Source organism: Cibotium barometz, chromosome 42, assembly GCF_041138505.1.
Source record: "Cibotium barometz isolate CiBa-2024 chromosome 42, ASM4113850v1, whole genome shotgun sequence".
Taxonomy (NCBI): Eukaryota; Viridiplantae; Streptophyta; class Polypodiopsida; order Cyatheales; family Cibotiaceae; genus Cibotium; species Cibotium barometz.
Genome location: NC_141087.1, coordinates 4427756 through 4447924, shown reverse-complemented (window position 1 = coordinate 4447924; position 20169 = coordinate 4427756). Strand labels below are relative to the sequence as shown.

Genomic DNA, 20169 nt, shown 5'->3' with positions numbered 1-20169 from the left:
TCACATGGTATCAGAGCTTTGAGAACTTAGCCATCCACAAGCCTTTTTCATCTTGAGATCTCATCTTAGCTTCACTCCCCGTCCTAATTCTTCAATTAAAAAGTAAAAGCAAGAACATATTAGGAGAAGGAGAAAAGGAGAAAAGAAGAAAGAAGGAGAAAAGAGGAGAGAGGAAAAAAGAGGAGAGGGAGAGAAAGAGACCCTCTCTGCAACTCTGCAACGCTGTCTGCGAAAAAATCAGAAAATACGTTCTCGGCTGTAAAAAACTTACGAGCGTCGGTATATGCGTCGGTATATGCTACGGAATATGCGTCGGTATATGCTACGGATTATGCGTCGGTATATGATTCGGAATAACCGTCGGTATGTGCTTCGGTATACGCGTCGGTAAACAAAAATTTGAAAAAACCCCGCCCGACTTGTCTCCTCCAACATTATGACGGGCATACCGACGTTCGACATTTGCGTCGGTATTTTAGCGTCGGTATGCCCTCAAGCTCTTGTAGTGTATGAGGTTGGTGAGACGAATGAGTAGAGTACGCAGAGAGAGAGAGAGAGAGAGAGAGACTTGAGTATCTAACACCTTGCAAGTTTGATCATATTTCCGAATGAAAGAGAGTGTCTCTTTATACAAACTAAGGTCAGTATAAATTGTAGTGACCGTTTGACTAGAGCTGTTACATTTGAAATAAAATGGCAAGATGCTTTCCTATATTTGAAAGCATCTTCCTACAAGCAAGGAGAGAATAAATCTAATCTAAGCGTTAGTCCACTCCGGAACCTTATCCACTTATCACTAATTATAGCTGAAACATAACAAAAACAAGTCACGTTAATTTATAATTCCTAAACTCAAGAAATTGTCTCTAATTGCAGATAGCAAATTATAATTATAATCTCCTGTTCTGCAATTTGCTGCATTATGCCGTACGCATGCCTGGTGGTGTAACGGTTTTCAGGGGGCAGAGTGTGAAACCACCCTAAAAGCCATGGTATAAGTACCTATGAGCGGTTGTATGCTCCCGCGGAGATCGCTCTCTTTGGCGCAGCTCTAAGATCGGATGCCGCTCTTTCTTCATCTCTCCTTTTCTTGCAACCTTGATGATCCGCTTAAGAAGATTCCGTGTGCAGATGCTGCCAGTGGTGTCACCCAAGTGCATGCGCTACCGCATCATAAGATAGAGGACGACGTGGAGTACAATGCAGCCGAAGTGCCTGATCATATTACTCGGCCTTCCACAACGTCGTCCACGTCCTCCGATGGGCGGCACAACAGCGCCAGCGCTAGCAGGTGCGCGCAGTGGAGACAGAAATCTTGGTGCTGGACGCAACGCGCATGTGCAGCGCTTGACGGGAGAAGATTGGTCCATTCCGTCAAAGCTGGCCTGGCTTTGGCCTTGGTTTCTTGCACCGTACTCTTGCAGGCAGTGTACGAGAGGCTAGGTAAAAATGTTCTGTGGGCGGTCCTGACGGTCGTTGTTGTGTTCGAATGCACAGTAGGTGAATATATACTATTGCTCTTCCTCAAGAATATATTCATCTTCGATCAATTTGTTCTAGCTTTTCTTGAATATCGTTACTGCTTAATGCTTGCTTGTTTACTTTGACGACACTAGACGTAAACGTGGTGTCGTAACAGGCGCAACGCTGAGCAAAGGTTTGAACAGAGGGCTGGGAACGATCTTCGCTGCCTCGTTGGGTCTGCTCTTTGATCATGTCGCAAACAAGAGCGGACCAGCCATAGCACCTTATATTGTGGGATGCTCCATATCTGTCATCGGTACTAAACCGCTTGATCAAACCATAATATATAAGTTAAGTTCTTATAATTTACTCAGGCCAAAAGTAATGTGTAGCTGCTTACATAATGTTTCGACATTGACAGCCATGGCCACCACTTACGCCCGCTTCTTCCCACAAATAAAAGCCAAATACGACTATGGCATTGTCATGTTCTTGCTCACATTCAGCCTGGTGGTTGTCTCTGGCTACCGAGCTTCCGACAACGTGGATCTTGCTCTTGACCGTATGTTGACTGTAATTCTAGGTTGTTTGGTGTGCGTTGTGGTGAGCGTGTTCGTATGCCCGGTGTGGGCAGGAGAGGACCTTCACAATCTCATCGTTAACAACTTCGATGATTTAGCTGCAGCCATTGAAGGTTTGATCATTATATGCTATGATCTCCGCGCCCCAGCTGGCCGGTACTATGATGATATATACGTACAGTATTGATATTGTAATTCGCACAGGATCATCGATGATAGGCACAGGATGAGAAGCTGTTGATTTTTTCATTTTGTTTGATGAAATTGAGACCATATTTCGAACCCTGCGCAGGCTGTACGAGAGAGTATTTCTTTGGCATAGAAAAGCTGGCAGCTGCGCCACGAAGGTCTTCCAAAATATGTAAAGGTGAACCTTTTGACGACCCAATTTACAAAGGCTACAGGGCCGTGCTCCTTTCCAAGCAAACAGAGGAGTCTCTCGTAAGCTAATTAAACAAGTATCCCTCATCTGCTTTTTTTTTTTTTTTTTGTAGAAAACCAAGAATAAGGAAACATCAACAGTGAGAATTAATGATGTGCAGGCCAATTATGCAAGCTGGGAGCCCTGGCATGGCCGTTTTGGCTACATGTATCCGTGGGGAAAATGCCTTCAAGTGGGTGCGATTTTACGGCATTGCGCGTATAGCGTTTGCGCTTTGCATGGGTGCGTACTCTCGGAAATACAGGTTTGACTTTTAGCAGCGCAGTTCTTGAACGTAGGTCATATTGCAGAGATAACTTAATCACTATGTAGATGAGTATGATATAATTGAGCGCGTGTTGCGAATGATTGCGCGCGCCTGCAGGCTCCTGACTCCCTGCGGCAGATCTTCTCGCAGCCATGCATGCGGATGAGCTCGGAGGTTGTGAGGGTGCTTCGAGAGCTGGCGGATGGACTCAAAGAGTGCCGCAAAACCCGTAGGTCGAAGGAGTGCATGCTGGAAGCCTTGCATGGAGCTGTGTTGCACCTACATGCGTCCATGGAGTCTTACAACTACGATGCTGCTCAACAAGCCCAACAACATGGTCATGATAGTGGAGCAACTTCTTCTACTACTGCACATGATGATCATCATCTACCTGAATATGAGCGACTGTCCTTTGTTACGCTTCTCCGCCCGCCCCCAACTTTGCCGGATAACAGTTATAATCGTAATATCACAACGTCAGCGGCTGCAGGAGATGCAACCTATTTCACGTTGGACGAGGAACTACGTTTGCAGAGGTGTAAGGAGTTCACCGAATCTCTGTCTGTGACGACTGTCGCCACCTTGTTAATCGAAATTGTGTCACGCCTACAGCCTCTTCTGAGAGCAGTGGCAGAGTTAGAAGAGCAGGCTCTTTTCAAGGAACCTGAGGAGCCCAAACCATCATGGGCCAAGAGGCCTAATCTCAAAAGATACAATACAGAGAAGCTTATTTTGCAGCATGCGTCATCACAAATTCATCCATTATAGAAGACTTTTTTGATGAGCGTGCATAGAATCAAATGGCAGAAAAGATGACCCGTGCAGTACATGGCCCGATTTGTTAATTTATGAATTATGAATATGCCAAAAAAAAAAAGTAGATACGAAGCAGGGAGGAAGCCTTCCTGGATGCTTGATAAAATGTAGCATGCTAATATTTTTTGTGGTGATAGTTCAAGCACATGATTTGTGCTAATTGGGCATTTGGGCATAAAATGTAACATCGACATAATATTTTTTGTGGTGATAATTCAAGCACATGATTTGTGAATAATATTTTCATTAATGAAAGTAAAAATTTTGGATGAAACTTTAAAGAATAATGAAGGGTGCTGCCCATGAGCACACCTCAACGTGGCTCATTCTCCCAACAAAATCTTACGGGCTAAAGTTTGTAGTTTATATAAATGAATGAGAGAAAAGATTCTATACTTGTCCATGTGAAAGTCTTGGTAATATAATTGTGGTGCTATACAAAAGCTGTAAATCCTTGTGAAGTTCACTCTTTCTCTTCCAATATAGCTCTCCATGACATCATGTACTTGTACAACAATAAAAGCTTAAATATTGCAAGTAACCTCTACTATAAAAATAATGTGTTAGCTAAAGATAGATTGTCTACTAGAAGTATAACAATTATAGAGAAAACCAACATGGCCTATGTAGCAAGATCACATTCCAAACGCTTCTCATGCATCTCCTCTCCAAAATCTATAAAATCCAAGAACATGCACTACAAGAGATCTACCGAGTACCGATGTTTTCTACCAACATTTTTAAGGAGAGAGTTTTTATTAGGCATGTGATCTTATTCGCCTCCAGTGCCTTGATTATAATACTAGATTCGGTTGTATTCACATGTAGTGTGTATTGTCCACATCCTAAGTATACACAGTAATTGTTGAGAGAGTGAGCAAGATTGAGAGAGAGAGAGAGAGAGAGAGAGAGAGAGAATGTGTGTGTGTGTTTTCAGTCTTCTACATCAGCAAGTCAGAAAAATCCAAGAACCTTATCCAAATTGACCAGTAAAAATGTTAAACATGATTATATAACAACAAATTTGTATCCAATAATCATGTTACAAGCAAGTGGAGCCAGTGACTCCATTATTTGAAAACATTTGCCATGGAGCATAAACCCAACGATATTTTGAGAGAATAGATATTGTTATCTGCATCCATCCATACAGACAAAACCAATTGTTATCCCGTATGTGTAGTACATGTGTCATAGGATCTACTACGTGTTATAGATGTCACTCAAAATAATCCTAGTCTTATGCTCTAATAGGGTCCATCACCCTATAGCATGTTGTGCTATGTGTAAGCAAGGAAATAGTATTATCCTAAGGTCAAACCCTTTGAAAATAGACCCTTAGTTTGTGTGTAATGATGGCCAAGGTAAAAGTCAGCCATTATAATTTTACAATCTTGTATCAAGACAAGAAAATATATATCCATTATCACTAGTGATGGTCCCACATAAGAAGTCAACCATAAGACTAGTCATTACTCGAGTCTGCAATAGAACTCATGCTCCATACCTTAATCAAGGTTTGATAGTTTAATTAAATAATCGGAGATATTCTTCTAACGATCCCCGACCAATCAGATAAATAGGGCCTATGTATTCATAACACCAATGCAAATTTAATCATTGTAACCTGAAATTGTATGTTTACAATAGCAAACATAATATTTGCCCGAGGTCAAACTGATAATGCCTTCTTAAAACACATACCTCTGTTAGAAACCAGAGAATACAAAAACAAAACAACCAAGTAATTTAGCTAATGTTTTATTCCTATAGAACATATGCAAGAGTCAAATCAATGGTCTCCTCTACAATCTTATTGTGACCAAGATATCTGCAAGAATTCAAAGAACAGAGATGTACTGTGCCTCTTTTAACCTTTGTTCGTGGACATTCCGCAAAGCACACATGGAAACAATATAATGTACAACCATATATCATAAGCCTATGAAAAGAGGACACCAGGTTATGATCAAAGACAATCATCATTGCATAGAGAGATACAGGTTTTATGTGAAGCAATATTTAAAATGCATGGGATATTGGGGCCCCCGTAGATTTCAAAAAAATTATGTTAATCACCTCAACAACTCATTAGGCCGCGCAGAATAGCACTTAGAGAACTTGATGAAAAACATTCAGAATTCAGATATTACACAAGAAGATTCGAGATGAGATGTCCATCTAAAGTATTTGCACAATGTGGGTCTTGTTTACATTATTGAACCAATATACCATGCTTAACCACAAACACATTATGAAAAAACACTATCATGGGACTTGGCTATTCATTGTCCATGCAGTGTTCAAATTTTGCACATTGTTAACGATAAGCTTTTTGTAACCCGTCTAAAGCATATACACAATCTGAGTCTCTTCTTTGTCATCGACTCAATGTATCATACATAGCCGAGTAGTCAATGAGTTGTGGAAAGAAGCGTAAAAATCAATCATGGGACTTGGTCTCCCATTATTCTATGCCCTAGTGAAAAAACCTCAAATGTTCATCTCAAACATAGCAACATATACACAGTCCACGCAGCATCATATATACCAATAGCAAAAACCAGGTGATTAATGTTCAGATATAAGACACATGCAAAATCCAAGATGGGATTTCCATAGGTATAATATTCATATACCGATCTCATATCAGTCCGCGGCTTTGTGCAGAGCCAAGAGATTCTCAAAATATGCACAAACATAATATTATGAAAGCCCTCCTAGGATTCCCTATCAGACACTAGTGAATCAAATGCGTTAAGTTACCTGAGAGGAGCTCCTAGTTGTTGCTAGCACGATAGACATAGCTAGAAAAACACCAGACAATACAGGCTAAAAGTGAGTGTGTGTGCACTCACCTGCACGGCCCAATTTATAGGCGGAGCGAAGTAGCTACCCTTCATTGTCATGAAAGCACCTTGCCGTCGGCACCGACTTCATGATCAGAGATATAACCCACAAAATGCCGCAACCAGTCATTTTGTAAACAGAGTGCCTGACATCAGCTAAGCCATAACCACAAAATGTCATAGCCAGAGTGTTTAACACATGCAGGCGGCCTTCGCATGTATCCAACATGAGCATGTATGATGTGCATGCATCTCACACGAGAATGAAGATTTTGCATGCCTTGAATTAATACTCTTGGTGGGTGGTTGCAAGATGAAGTGAATCGCGATTGTCAAACAAACCTCGTTTGTGGTACTCACTCAAGATCTAAGCCATCCATGTATCTCAAAGGAGATATGCATTTCAAATCGCAGTCCCATCGATCAACCACCAACCCTAAAATCAAACGCATATTTTGGCTGTTTGTCTCACTAACCCTAAAATTACGGCTACATCCGGGGCATTGATCTTGCAAACTCTAAAATGCATGCCACCGAACCTCGACCGAGGTTATAAAACCAAAAAGTTTTTTTTGCCTCATTCTCACACGTCATTTTCACTCTCCTTGCTCTCTTGATTTGGATTAGCAATTACTAGGCTCATTAGTATTGTTTTATAGCTTCATTAGTGCTACTTAGCACTAAGCATTGAACCTTTCACATTAGACCTTTCACATTGGCCTTTCACATTAGACCTTTCACATTAGACCTTTCACATTGGCCTTTCACATTTGTGTTAGGCCTAGGTTCTAGCATGGAGTCATGCGAGGAGGACCACGAGGAGGGCCGCTCATCTATTGTAGACCTCATTGTTGCAGAGATAGACCATGAGTTAGCGGCTATCCGTAGTAGGATTGCTAGAGACACACCGTCTACATTACATATCGTGTCAGACTTAGAGGCGATGCTATGATCCCTTCGTAGCCTTCACGATATTATTTATGTAGATGAGTGGATAGCTCACCATCGCACTTCTCCTGTGTCACATGGCCTGACATATCATCAGGTCTGTGAGCTTGGTCTGATTAGGGATGGAGCCTACTTAGACCTTTTCCTTGATAACCGTGGGATGCGGCCTAGGCGGGAAGCCCCTTACTATTTCGCGGTGTTTGCATCCTTGTATGGCGGCACATATCTATAGTCGATATGTTGCCGCATATGGGAGGATGCCAAGCAACCGTCAGATTCCCATATACTTTGCAAAGAAATTATATGCGGAATTTGTCTTAAGGGAGAAGGTGGATTACACTAGCCATCGGCCTAGTGGTGGTGTTGGTCAAGGTTGTCTCCAGGACCAGGGTAGGTGGCCTCCACCAACCCTTCGTGTAGCTGCTACTACAGATCCCACGTTTGTGCCTTTGTCGATGCTCGAGGCACTTGGCACCTAGATGGGTATCGGCGTATGGAGTACCACAGAGAGCATCCAGCATGTGGTTCACTTTTTTTCACGATCGCTACTGACAAATGTCGAGGTATTTACATATATTTATTACTTCTTAAGGTTTTTCACAGTCATTTGTTTACATGTTTATATGTACTTTTCTATATTTTTAAAATGAGCAGCATGGTTGATTGTGTCATGTAGGGTCCCACACCTACCAGTGAGAGACTCATTTAGGAGTTGATAGAGGCAAGAGCAGAGATTGACCACCTTAGAGTAGTATTGTAGATAACAGAGGCAGCCACTGCAGAGGCACGCCATGCGAGAGAGTCTGACATCCAGCAGGTAGGTTTCCCTTGTACGTATTAAGGTTTCCCTTGTACGTAAAAGAGTTATAATTAAGGTCTAAAGTTATAAATTTCTTTAAGTAATACCTAATGAAAGAGACTAATCAATTATTTGTATGCTTTACTTTTTGAGTAAGCCTATTGAGGTAGAGTTGAGGCCGAGTAGCACATGGTTATGGAGCAAATTAAACAGCATAGGGCAGAGCAGTTGATGCTGCATGTTTTGGAGTTTCGTAGCTCTTCAGACGTGATAGTGCCTTACTTGCCTCTATATCCACGGCTTGTTTTTTTTACAGAGTTTTTTCCATGACCTCTCCCTCAAAATGCACCACCATTCCTCCATGATGCATGTTGTGCTCTATGCCTCGAGGACATTGATAGTACTGGTGGATATGCTCTAGGATGTGGACATTTTTTCCATTTGTCCTACATCATCGAGGAGCTAGTACGCTTCTCGGCATGCCCCTCTTGTCGAGCATGCGTCGAGACCTAGCGACATATAGAGTTCTTGGCATTGACGATCTTCACCCAGGCTTTTCTTGAGTAGATGCTAGGACTGGCAGGCCACTTGATTTTACCTCAACTACTAACATAGGACTCGACGCCGTCCGATGACAAAGATCAAGAGCTTGAGGTGCCTCCAGAGATTGAGTGAAGTGCAACAAGTTTGATGCATACCAGAGAGTCCTTCAGGAGAGCCACCTCACATCACATGAGTGTGTGGGTGGTGCTGGTTCTAGTGGCACCTCAGGCGATGGTGCTGGCATCAGTGCTGCTTCCCATGAGCAACGTGTCCTTATAGAGCAAAGAAGCTTGCATGCATAGAGTAGCAAGCACATACCATTGTTGATTACATATTTTGGTTTTATAAACAGAGACGTCTTGCAGTAGCATGACGTAGAGAGAGAGAGAGAGAGAGAGAGAGAGAGAGAGAGAGAGAGAGAGGGCTGTAGGCAACTTATGGGACTCGTGAGCTCCCGATACACCAACACCATCTTATGATCCTGCCTTTGAGACAAACCTCCCCGTAGATATTTGACGACCCCCACAGCCAGCACAGCCTCCTTGACGTGCACACAACAGCCTCAATGTCCACGTCAACCACACCAATTAAAGATGACGATATTAATTGGATTCCCGTTTTGATAGTGACTAAACTCACACTAGCTGGGTTAGCTCACTTACATTGTACTTAGATTTATTGGCAGTGACAAACCTCAGACTAGCTGGGGTAGCTCATTTTCATTATGCCTTGATCTGTTGAGTTAGTGGCTAAACCCAAAGTAGCTGGGTTAGCTCACATTCTGATATACTTAGTTGATGTTTATATCATTATGAGTTTTTTAATATATTGAGAATGATTTCATTTTAGTTGATGTTCATGGTTAGAGTGCCGATTTTTCAAGTCTCTTGTGCTGAGAGGCCATAGAAAATCTCGCTCTTCTCCATGTCATCATACCCAAACATGCTCTGATGATGACCAAACTTTGCAAGCATGTGGAGGGGACCACCCCCACATGCTCACAAATTTTGGTCACCATCGAAGCATGTTTGGATTAGAAATTAGCACTAGTACAGATTTTTCAAGTCTCTTGGTGCTTGATAGGCCATGGAAAATCCCGCTCTTCTCCATACCATCATACCTGAACATGCTCTGATTGGTGACCAAATTTTACGAGCATGTGGGAGGGACCCACCTCCACATGCTCGCAAAGTTTGGTCACCACCATCAAAGCATGTTTGGATTAGCAATTAGCACCCAGTGTAGATTTTTCAAGTCTCTTGGTGCTTGAGAGGCCATGGAAAATCCCGCTCTTCTCCATACCATCGTACCCAAACATGCTCCAATGGTGACCAAACTTTGTAGCATGTGGGGGGGACCGGCCCCAAATGCTCGCAAAGTTTGGTCACCATCGGAGCATGTTTGGATTAGCAATTAGCGCCTAGTGCGGATTTTTCAAATCTCTTGGTGCTTGAGAGGTGCTTGAGAGGCCATCGAAAATCTCTTGGTGCTTGAGAGGCCATCGAAAATCCCGCTCTTCTCCATGTCATCGTACCCAAAACATGCTCCAATGGTGACCAAACTTTGCCAGCATGTGGGGGGGACCCACCCCTACATGCTCGTAGAAAGTTTGGTCACCCATTAGAGCATGTTTGGACTAGCAAAAATAGCGCCCAATGTGGATTTTTCAAGTCTCTTGGTGCTTGAGAGGCCATGGTGACCAAACTTTGCCAGCATGTGGGGGGGACCCACCCCTACATGCTCGTAGAAAGTTTGGTCACCCATTAGAGCATGTTTGGACTAGCAAATAGCGCCCAATGTGGATTTTTCAAGTCTCTTGGTGCTTGAGAGGCCATGGAAAATCCTGCTCTTCTCCATGCTATCGTACCCAAACATGCTTTGATGGTGACCAAACTTTGCAAGCATGTGGGGGGGGATGCACCCCCACATGGTCGCAAAGTCTGGTCACCATTGGAGCATGTTTGGATTAGTAATTAGTGCCCATTGTGGACTTTTCAAGTCTCTTGGTGCTTGAGAGGCCATGGAAAATCCCGCTCTTCTCTATACCATTATACCCAAACATGCTCCGATGGTGACCAAACTTTGCGAGCATGTGGGTGGGACCCGCCCTCACATGCTTGCAAAGTTTGGTCACCATTGGAGCTTTTTTGGATTAACAATTAGCACCCAGTGCAGATTATTTTTCAAGTCTCTAGGCGCTTGAGAGGCTATGGAAAATCCCTCTCTTCTCCATGTATTCGTACCCAATCATGCTCCAATGGTGACCAAACTTTGCAACTTTGCAAGCATGTGGGGGGGACCCACATGCTTGTGGGGGGGACCCACCCCCACCACATGCTCGCAAAGTTTGGTCACCATCGGAGCATGTTTGGATTAGCAATTAGTGCCCCCAGTGTAGATTTTTCAAGTCTCTTAGTGTTTGAGAGGCCATGGAAAATCCCACTCTTCTCCATACCATCATACGTAGAACACATCATCATTATCATTTATTGCATCTCCATGCTCATTGGAGGATTTGTACTAGTCATCCCCATATCCTCATGTCATGCATTTGTTCCATAATAGTATGACCACTATCATTACCCAAATGAACTTGAGCAACATTCTCTTCATCAATTGCATGTTAAGCTCCACGTTGGCATCTTGTAACACTTCCAAAAACCTCTTAGGTCTTTCCCTTAGCATAGCTGGAAGCCTGTTCAAGTAGGTTAACCATCAAAATAATGTCCGATTTAGGATTTCTCTAGCTTGATGTGGAAAGTTTACGATCTCTAATTTTCCAATATGTAAGTTGTTTCACTTCAGTCCAAGGGTAACCTTTCTCTAATATGACTTTTGTGATTCATAACTAAAAATAGAAAAATGACTATAGATCCTCAACAAGCGATCCAATGGGGGTGATCTATAGCTCATGTGAAGATGCATTTGACTTTAGTCAAATACTATCTATTTTGTCTTTTATGAAAAGTTCAAATATGCTCTTTGACCCCTTAAATGGTGTCCCATTCTTGCGTTCTTGCACTTAAGAAGCTTTATCTAACCAAAACCCTAAATCTTAAAAATTTTAAGTATATACAATGCTGTCCAAGATCCATATATGATAGGAAAATGCTAAGTTGGTCAAGACTCAAAGCTTATGAAATATGCTTTTAATCTATATGATCACTTTCAATTCACTCTGCATGGTTTTTTATTGAATCAAACTTCTTTAGTTCAGTCGTGTGTATAGTAAATTTTGTTTTAGTTTCCCCCAAAATTGATGCAAAAGTTAATATACCATATCAAGTGGTCACTCCGGTAACAGTAGCTCATTAAAGAGTGTTCTAATGTATGATGTTTTCAAAACATTAAGGCATCACCTCCCTTAACATTTTGCAAATCGGTTGCCAAAACTTGCCTAACCAATTGTAATGTGTTGCTTAATGTCGATGACACGTGAATCTTTCAACACCTCCTCGAGAATACCTAATCCTCCATCTATCCCCTTTTTACAAGGCACTCAAAAAAACACTCTCCCTTGGCTCCAAAGATCCACTTACAAATAGAGTGCCTAAACTCATGCTTATGCCCATACTTTTAGCATGTACTCATCATGCTCAGTCCATTCCCAAAAGCATAGTTTCATGTTTCCACAAAACTCCAAGGTATCAAAAGCCTCAAAAAGTCCATACATCATGCCTACGCCCATACTTTTAGCATGTACTCATGCTCATTCATCCCCAAAAGCATAGTTTCATGGATCCACATAACTCTAAGGCATCAAAAGCCTCAAAAAGTCCATACACCATATGCCTTTACCAAGGATGCATCATTGGTTACAATGAAGTAAATCAACACATAAAACATGTCGTTACTAGAAAGCATCACTATCACTAGTGATAATCAAGCCATCCACATAAACGACCAACCTATCTACCTACCTTTTTTACCTATCTCTTTACCACGATTCAAAGGTATGCAATGTTGCCTACTTGATGAAATTTTGGTTAACATAACTAGAAACATTGTTATTTCCTCTTGTTAATGTTGATTATCCAAGGTAAGTCAAAATGTTAAGGGACTGTTATGCTAGAAGCATTGCTACACCAAAATCATTGATAAACGTTGGATCTTACTTGCAGGATTGAAACGCATCACCAATCTACAAGTCCAAAATCACCCCTATGCATGAGATGTTATAACCCCACTACAAATGATATGTAAGTGAGCAAGGATGTTGTGTTTAATAAGATGAGTAGGGATATTGTGTTTGATGAAATGAGTAGTTGGTATATGCTAGTGAAGCATTCTATAAAGGCTAAAGAAAAGAATTAGATGGGTGCATTAAATGCTAAGAAGCAACTATAGATGCTTATTAGACTAGGAGAGTCCACTAATAGTAGGCTATTATGAGATGCTTAATGGACTAGGAGACTAAACAATGGGTCTATTATGAGAACTTGACCAGAAAGGTTGAGGTAGAATGTTAGGCATTCGATGTATCAATGTCAATACATATGCTGAAAATTTAGCAAGTTCACATGTATCACGCAAAGTAAAAGAAAAGGTGAATCTACCTTTTATAATGTATGCCTTATATTTCAGTAGGTCATTCCTTTGATGATAGGGAGATCTTGGTCATGATAAAGCCTTGATGGGGAGTTTGGGATCCCAGATGTTGTTACACCTACTACTAGTGTACAAAGAGCCATAGTAGTGTTGAGAACACCTCGTAGTGATACATGTGTATGTAAATTGACTAGAGTTAGATATTCAATGGGACAGCCTCATATATGATGGATATGCAATCCATATATAGTCAAAGCTATACATGAGGCAGCACCCCATTTTTTAAGGACTTGGACATAAACAATGGGAAGATGCCATGGATGAAGAGATGGCTACATTAGATGCTAATGAGACATGGGATTCCATGCCTTTGCCTGAGAAAAAGAAGATACTTGGATGTAAGTGGGTCTACAAAGTGAAAGATAATTAAAATGGTTCTATTAACATTTAAGGAAAGATTGGTTAAGAAGAGATATACATAGATATATCGATTTAACTATGAGGAGACATCCGGTTTTTTAGGATGGTAACCATGAGAGAAATCATTGCTATAGCCGTTAGCTAAGGGATGGTCTTTACATCAGAGATGCAAAGAATACATTTTTACATGGTGACTTTCAGGAGGAAGAAGTATACATGTATGTAGATTAGGCTAGTAATGTCTCTGACATGAGATCTACTAGCAGCTTTATGTCCTCTTTTAGGAGTGTTGTTATAAGTTAGAGCAACAAAAAGCAGCCAAATGTTGCTTTGTCAAGTATAGAGGTTGAGTATAGGGGCATTTCTACAAGGGCAACATGTGAGGTAGCTTGGTTACACAAGCTATTAGCAGATATGGGTGAGTCCATAGACAGGGCAATTGTCATTTGTTGTGATAACATGAGCATCATACAATTGACATACAATTGGCGAGTAACATAGTCAAAGCACATTGAGGTGCATTATCATTTTGTGGTGAGGGAGAAGATTTTAGCAAGTGATATGCATTTGGTTTTTTTTCAATAACATAGGATCATGTGGTTGATATTTTCATAAACACATTAAGCACAGAGAATTTTCACACGTTTAGAAGCCTACTTGGAGTGTAGGGTATGGAGTTAAGCTCGAGGGGGATTGTTGAGACATCGAGATCAACTAGTGTGGATATGGATTGCCCACCAGGATGACACCTCTGCACTTATGGCATTGGCATGGTTTTCGAGGTTATGGGTGATATGTTATAAGTGGTCTATAGGCTGTAGAACAACCACTTTGGTTTACAAGAATTATGGCATAGTTATACAACTTGCTCGTATAGTTAAGCAGTTAAGTACTTTTTCATACAATATGTACTCTTATCTTTATAATACAGTTAAGTACTTTTTCATACAGTATGTACTCTTATCTTTATAATATGGTTATCGCCGAGAAGTGAAGAAGTACGAAGAAAATTCACCCATCCCTCTCTTCTATGCTTATCTTTTCTTGTACATGTGTGTGAGAGAAGATTGCTTACAAAAAAAGGAACTCAATCTCACCTTCTCCCTGACATTCTTCTCAACGATGCTCATGTTCCAACCAGAGTGTCCCTTCTTGGTCTCTTGTGTATGACTCTCCCCTATATTATGTGTGGATGTTTGTATGTTGAGACAGAAATTGCTTGCATCCTCTCTAAACAGTTGTGTTATGAGACTCTCTCCTCTGTGATGTGTGTATGTTAAGAGAGCAATTGTTGCATACTTATGCCATAGAGGGATTCTCTTATTCTTCTCTATTTCTAGAGTGTGTGAGGCTAGCAGTGTTGTGTGAGTGGTGGTGCCTACATAGCCCACCTTCCAAGCATTACTCCATACCCAAAGGATTGAGGACCACTACAGCGTTAGAATGGAGTGGACATGCAAGTACATGTAGATTTCTTTACTACGGCACAAAGGTAAGTCCCCTAATGAACCTTGCATCAATAAGGCTAAACATAGTCCATCACACAAATGGTACAATGTAATGGATGTAGGAGTAACTTTACTAAAATTTAAGTACGTAGAATTAACTTACATGCCAAGAGATGATGCTCAAGATAAAAAATAAAAATCTCATTTTCCCATTCAAATTTATTAAGAACTATTTTAATGACCAAGTTGATGATTCTAATCAGCTTGTTAGCTTAACAAAACTTATGTTAGTAGAACATAGTTAGTATATTCTTTGACAATTCCAATAGTTTCTTAATCTTACCTTGCCTTTTATTTGGGTTTTTTCAATCATTATTTTGATGGTTTTCACTTGTGTTTTAATTGAACTTTCTATTGCTTCATGTTCCCAAAAGCATGTTATGGTCTATTCACCGATTTGAGAACACTTGAGCCTTGCAAGGTAGAAAGAAGGAAAGGAGAATAATGCAAGGGTCTTATTGGCTTGCACCTCTAGCCACTCTTTGTAGAGTAACCCTCTCTTGTGGAGAGCTAGGATGCTCAACCTTGCCTCCTTTGTTGCTTTATAAATGGGTGGGGAGAAAAGAGAGAGAGAGTACTATGGAAAGCTCAACCTCTACTTCGATGCCATGGTTAGTGAGATCATGAGAGAGTAGACAAGAGGAAGAGAGAGAGAGAGAGAAGAGAACACAAGAGGAAGAGAGAGAGAGAGAGAAGAGAACACACATAAGGACCATCACTCAACCTCTACTTTGATGCCATGCTGTGAATGAGAGCATGATGGAGGGGGTCCTGTTTATAATGTAAACTATAGTCAATCATAATTGCTTCAGCCCATTAATGATGAGGCATGCTCTTCTTAGCCATTAATGTATGAGCAACCTCTTCAATGTGCATGTTCTTCCTCTTAGCAAAACACCATTTTGTTGTACTTGCATGTAAGTTATATCTGAATTCCCTGTTTTTTCAAATACACATTAAACTCATTGAAGAAATATCTCCTCCTCCATCTGACCTCAGGCACTTTTATGGTCATCTTGTTAGTTTGGTTCAATTCTATGGTTTAGTTCTTGATGTTTATGTGAGTTTTGTATTATTCTTCAAAAAGTATTTGAGGTTCCATGTCAACCTAGGTATGCATGGAATAATGATCAATGAATGTGACAAAATAGAGGTAGCCCCTAATAGATGGTGTCCTCATAGGACCCCACATACATCACTTTGTATAAGCTGTAATTTTTGGATAGCTCTAGTTGAACCATCTTTGGGAGATGATGTCTGCTCTGCTGCTGTGTTGCATTTTTCCAAGAATACAGCCCTCAAAAACATGTTTGATAGGCGCTTCAATATATGACAGCTTAGACACCATGTCATATCAATGAAAATGTAGCAAACTCAAGTGACCAAAGTGTGCATGCCACAACTTAGCATCACCCATTGCCTTTGTGGGTAGAAACTGTACATACATTATGCTTTTGTCTTTCATATGCATCTAGCTTGTAAAGACCATAAGACACAGTACGAGAATGTAGAATTATATGGTAGTGATGTGTGTGAACACACTTAGGACCATCGGGACACTTTTTCCCTCACTAGGAGGTTTTTTCCCTCGTGCATATGTACACCCTCTTATCTACTCATTTTGGGGTGTGTACTTATCTACTAGATATGCATGGAATAATGATCAATGAATGTGACAAAATAGAGGTAGCCCCTAATAGATGGTGTCCTCATAGGACCCCACATACATCACTTTGTATAAGCTGTAATTTTTGGATAGCTCTAGTTGAACCATCTTTGGGAGATGCTGTGTTGCATTTTTCCAAGAATACAGCCCTCAGAAACATGTTTGATAGGCGCTTCAAGATGTGACAGCTTAGACACCATGTCATATCGATGAAAATGTAGCAAACTCAAGTGACCAAAGTGTGCATGCCACAACTTAGCATCACCCATTGCCTTTGTGGGTAGAAACTGTACATACATTATGCTTTTGTCTTTCATATGCATCTAGCTTGTAAAGACCATAAGACACAGTATGAGAATGTAGAATTATATGGTAGTGATGTGTGTGTTCGAACACACTTAGGACCACCGGGACACTTTTTCCCTCACTAGGAGGTTTTTTCCCTCGTGCATATGTACACCCTCTTATCTACTCATTTTGGGGTGTGTACTTTTTCCCTCACTAGGAGGTTTTTTCCCTCGTGCATATGTACACCCTCTTATCTACTCATTTTGGGGTGTGTACTTATCTTTTGTATCTGGCACACATTTGTCTATTCAAACTAGTGAGTTTGTGTGCTCTCAAGCTTCTCTATCTTGTGTGTGCATTGTTGTAACCCTAACCCTAATTCCAACAATTGGTATCAGAGCTAGCTTCCTTGACACTTGATCTAGTATTCTGCCTCCCTCCTCACACGACCCTGTTTTTCTGTCTTCGATTGAGATACCCTCTTAGGAGAAGAAGGTATACACTGTAGTGTGTTGACTACAAAGTATACAAAAATTTTTGAGGTTCGCGGTGCGATTCGGGCGTGTTTTAGGCACCGCAAGGTTTCTACATACGTTCTGGAGAGGCGTCATTTTAGATTGATTCTACTTGATTTTGGGTGTTTGTAGCGGCAAAGATTTGGTGTGTAGCAGCATCTACAGTGTCTTTAACAACATCGACCATCATACTTTCACCAGTAACACTCTATTCTCTACTTTGTGTTATTTTTCATACACTTTGCAGGTGCTTTAGTCAGTTGTTGGCACCTATCCACGGTTGCATTTAGTGAATACTGAGTACTTGTAGTGTGTTGAAAGATTTTACATTTGGTAGATAGTCATGGTTGGTAGTAGTGATGTATTCAACATATTGTCTATACTGAGGACAAACTTGATGGGACTAACTACCCATTGTGGTCCTATATGATGAGGCATGTAATGTTGCTAAAGGCCTTTGGAATGTGGTTAGGGGTAGTGAAACTCGTCCTGTTTCACAACTACCAGTGCAACCATGTGTTGTAGGTACATTTGAAGTATAATTTGATATAGATGTGGCTCCTCCACATGCACCACCAGTATCTCCAATTGTTGCTCAAATGAGATGGGATCAAAGAGATGCACACAGACACATGCATTGCTTACACTTTTTGTGAAGCGAAGCATTATTCCTCATATTCGGTCATGTAAGACTTCAAAAATAGGCATGGGATGCACTTGTTGTATTATACCAGGTGCACAATGAAGCACATGTTGCATATCTGCACAAATAGTTGGAGTCTGAGTACATAAATGAGGGAGACTCAATGGATAGCTTCTTGACTAAGATCAAAGATTTTAAGGAGTAGTTCACTGGTGTTGATGAGATATATCCTGATAGTACATTGGTGCCCACAGTTCTCAATGCATTTCTAGATTCTTATCAGAGTTTTACCTCTACCCTTAGACTCATGATGATGAAGGGAAATCCAAATGTCCTTACATTTGATGAGTTGGTTTCAATACTCTTGCAAGAAGAGCAGTCTAGGCAAAACAGATTTGTTATGCGAGTTGGTGAATAAGCTTTTGTTACCAGTCAGAAAGGCAAAGGTAAAGCTTCTTTGCATGGTGGCTATAAGCCAAAATTAGAATCCTCAGGTAAGGATGCAGAGAAAGAAGGTGATAAGTCTAAAAAGAAGGGCAAGTGTCACTATTGTGCAGGAAACCAGGGCACTACATAAATGAGTGCAAGAAAAGGCTAGAGAAGGAGAAAAAGAAAGAATCGGGCATGGCTGTGGTGGCTGATGCATTTTCACCAAGTGTAGAGAAGAAGGAATTTGTAAGTTTTGCTCAAGATGATTGGGCATGGGCTGTACACTGCAGTTATGACCCTTCTATTCATGAGATGTATGCATGTCAGTGGGTGGCAGAATCGAATGCTTGGTACTTTGACAGTGGTGCTGGTAAGCACATTTTCACCAAGTGTAGAGAAGAAGGAATTTGTAAGTTTTGCTCGAGATGATTGGGCATGGACTGTACATTGCAGTTATGACCCTTCTATTCATGAGATGTATGCATGTCAGTGGGTGGCAGAATCGAATGCTTGGTACTTTGACACTGGTGCTGGTAAGCACATTACTTCAAAAAAAAATTGTTCTCATCTTTGGAATCTGTCCCAAGTGCACGAACTGCCACATGTGCAAATGGTTCTTCATATCCTGTCAAAGGAGTCGGTAGAGTTGTGCTCATTGCTGCAAATGGGGGCACATTTACTCTTTCTAAAGTTTTATATGTGCCATGCATTAAGAAGAACTTACTGTTAGTTTCAGCCTTAGCCTTGTCAGGCTTGATGGTGAAATTTGTGGATGACAGATGTACATGATAGAAATGATGGTTATTCTATCATTGTCTCAGGTACCTTGTTTCATGGTCTATATAAGATGGATGTATTTGAGAAGTTGAAGCATGATGCTTGCTTAGTCTCTACTACGACTCGTGCTATGAGTGATGTAAAATTATGGCATGCACAATTTGGCCATTTGAATTATGGCAGTTTGTTATGTCTTTAAAGGCATGATATGGTGTTTGAGTTGCCAACTCTTGAGACCCCTGCTAGACATGTCACTATTGGGGGATATCTCTACTTTGTCACTTTTATTGATGATTACTCCAGATATAGCTGGGTGTATCCATTAAAGCAGAAGTCAGAGGTTTTTATGTGCTTTAGGCACTTTGTATCCATGGCTGAAAATGCATGTGAATGTAAAGTTGGCACTCTTTGTTCAGATCAAGGGGGGTAGTATATGTCCAAGGAATTTCATGCATATATAGCTGAAAAAGGCATAAGGTATCAATGTACAGTGCCATACACACCTTAGCAAAATGGTGTGACTGAGAGGAAGAACATGTCTCTCATGGAGATGGCACGATGTATGGTGAAAGCCTAAGATTTACCTCATAGTTTTTGGTTAGAGGCAACTATGTGCACAAACTATGTGTTGAACAAATGCCCTACTAAGGCCTTGCAGTCTAAAACTCCTTATATGAAGCTTGGCA

At 41.0% G+C, this 20169-nt stretch overlaps 1 protein-coding gene across 1 annotated transcript; it reads left to right on the top strand.

The window, feature by feature from the left end:
• The first annotated feature begins 1061 nt into the window (after window positions 1-1061).
• On the top strand, window positions 1062-3765 carry LOC147614084 (aluminum-activated malate transporter 2-like). The gene is made up of 6 exons (XM_086780360.1): window positions 1062-1500; window positions 1640-1780; window positions 1886-2158; window positions 2338-2486; window positions 2588-2731; window positions 2852-3765. The coding sequence occupies exons 1-6, from the start codon at window positions 1062-1064 to the stop codon at window positions 3500-3502; spliced, it is 1797 nt and encodes a 598-aa protein (XP_086636486.1). The 3' UTR covers window positions 3503-3765.
• The last annotated feature ends 16404 nt before the right edge of the window (window positions 3766-20169 follow it).

Excerpts from the sequence above, each read along its gene's own strand:
- LOC147614084 (XM_086780360.1), top strand. The coding sequence starts at position 1,062 with ATGCCGCTCTTTCTTCATCTCTCCTTTTCTTGCAACCTTGATGATCCG. Across the intron at positions 1,501-1,639 it reads TGTGTTCGAATGCACAGTAG|GCGCAACGCTGAGCAAAGGT; the intron begins GTGAATATATAC and ends GTGTCGTAACAG. Across the intron at positions 2,732-2,851 it reads GCGTACTCTCGGAAATACAG|GCTCCTGACTCCCTGCGGCA; the intron begins GTTTGACTTTTA and ends GCGCGCCTGCAG.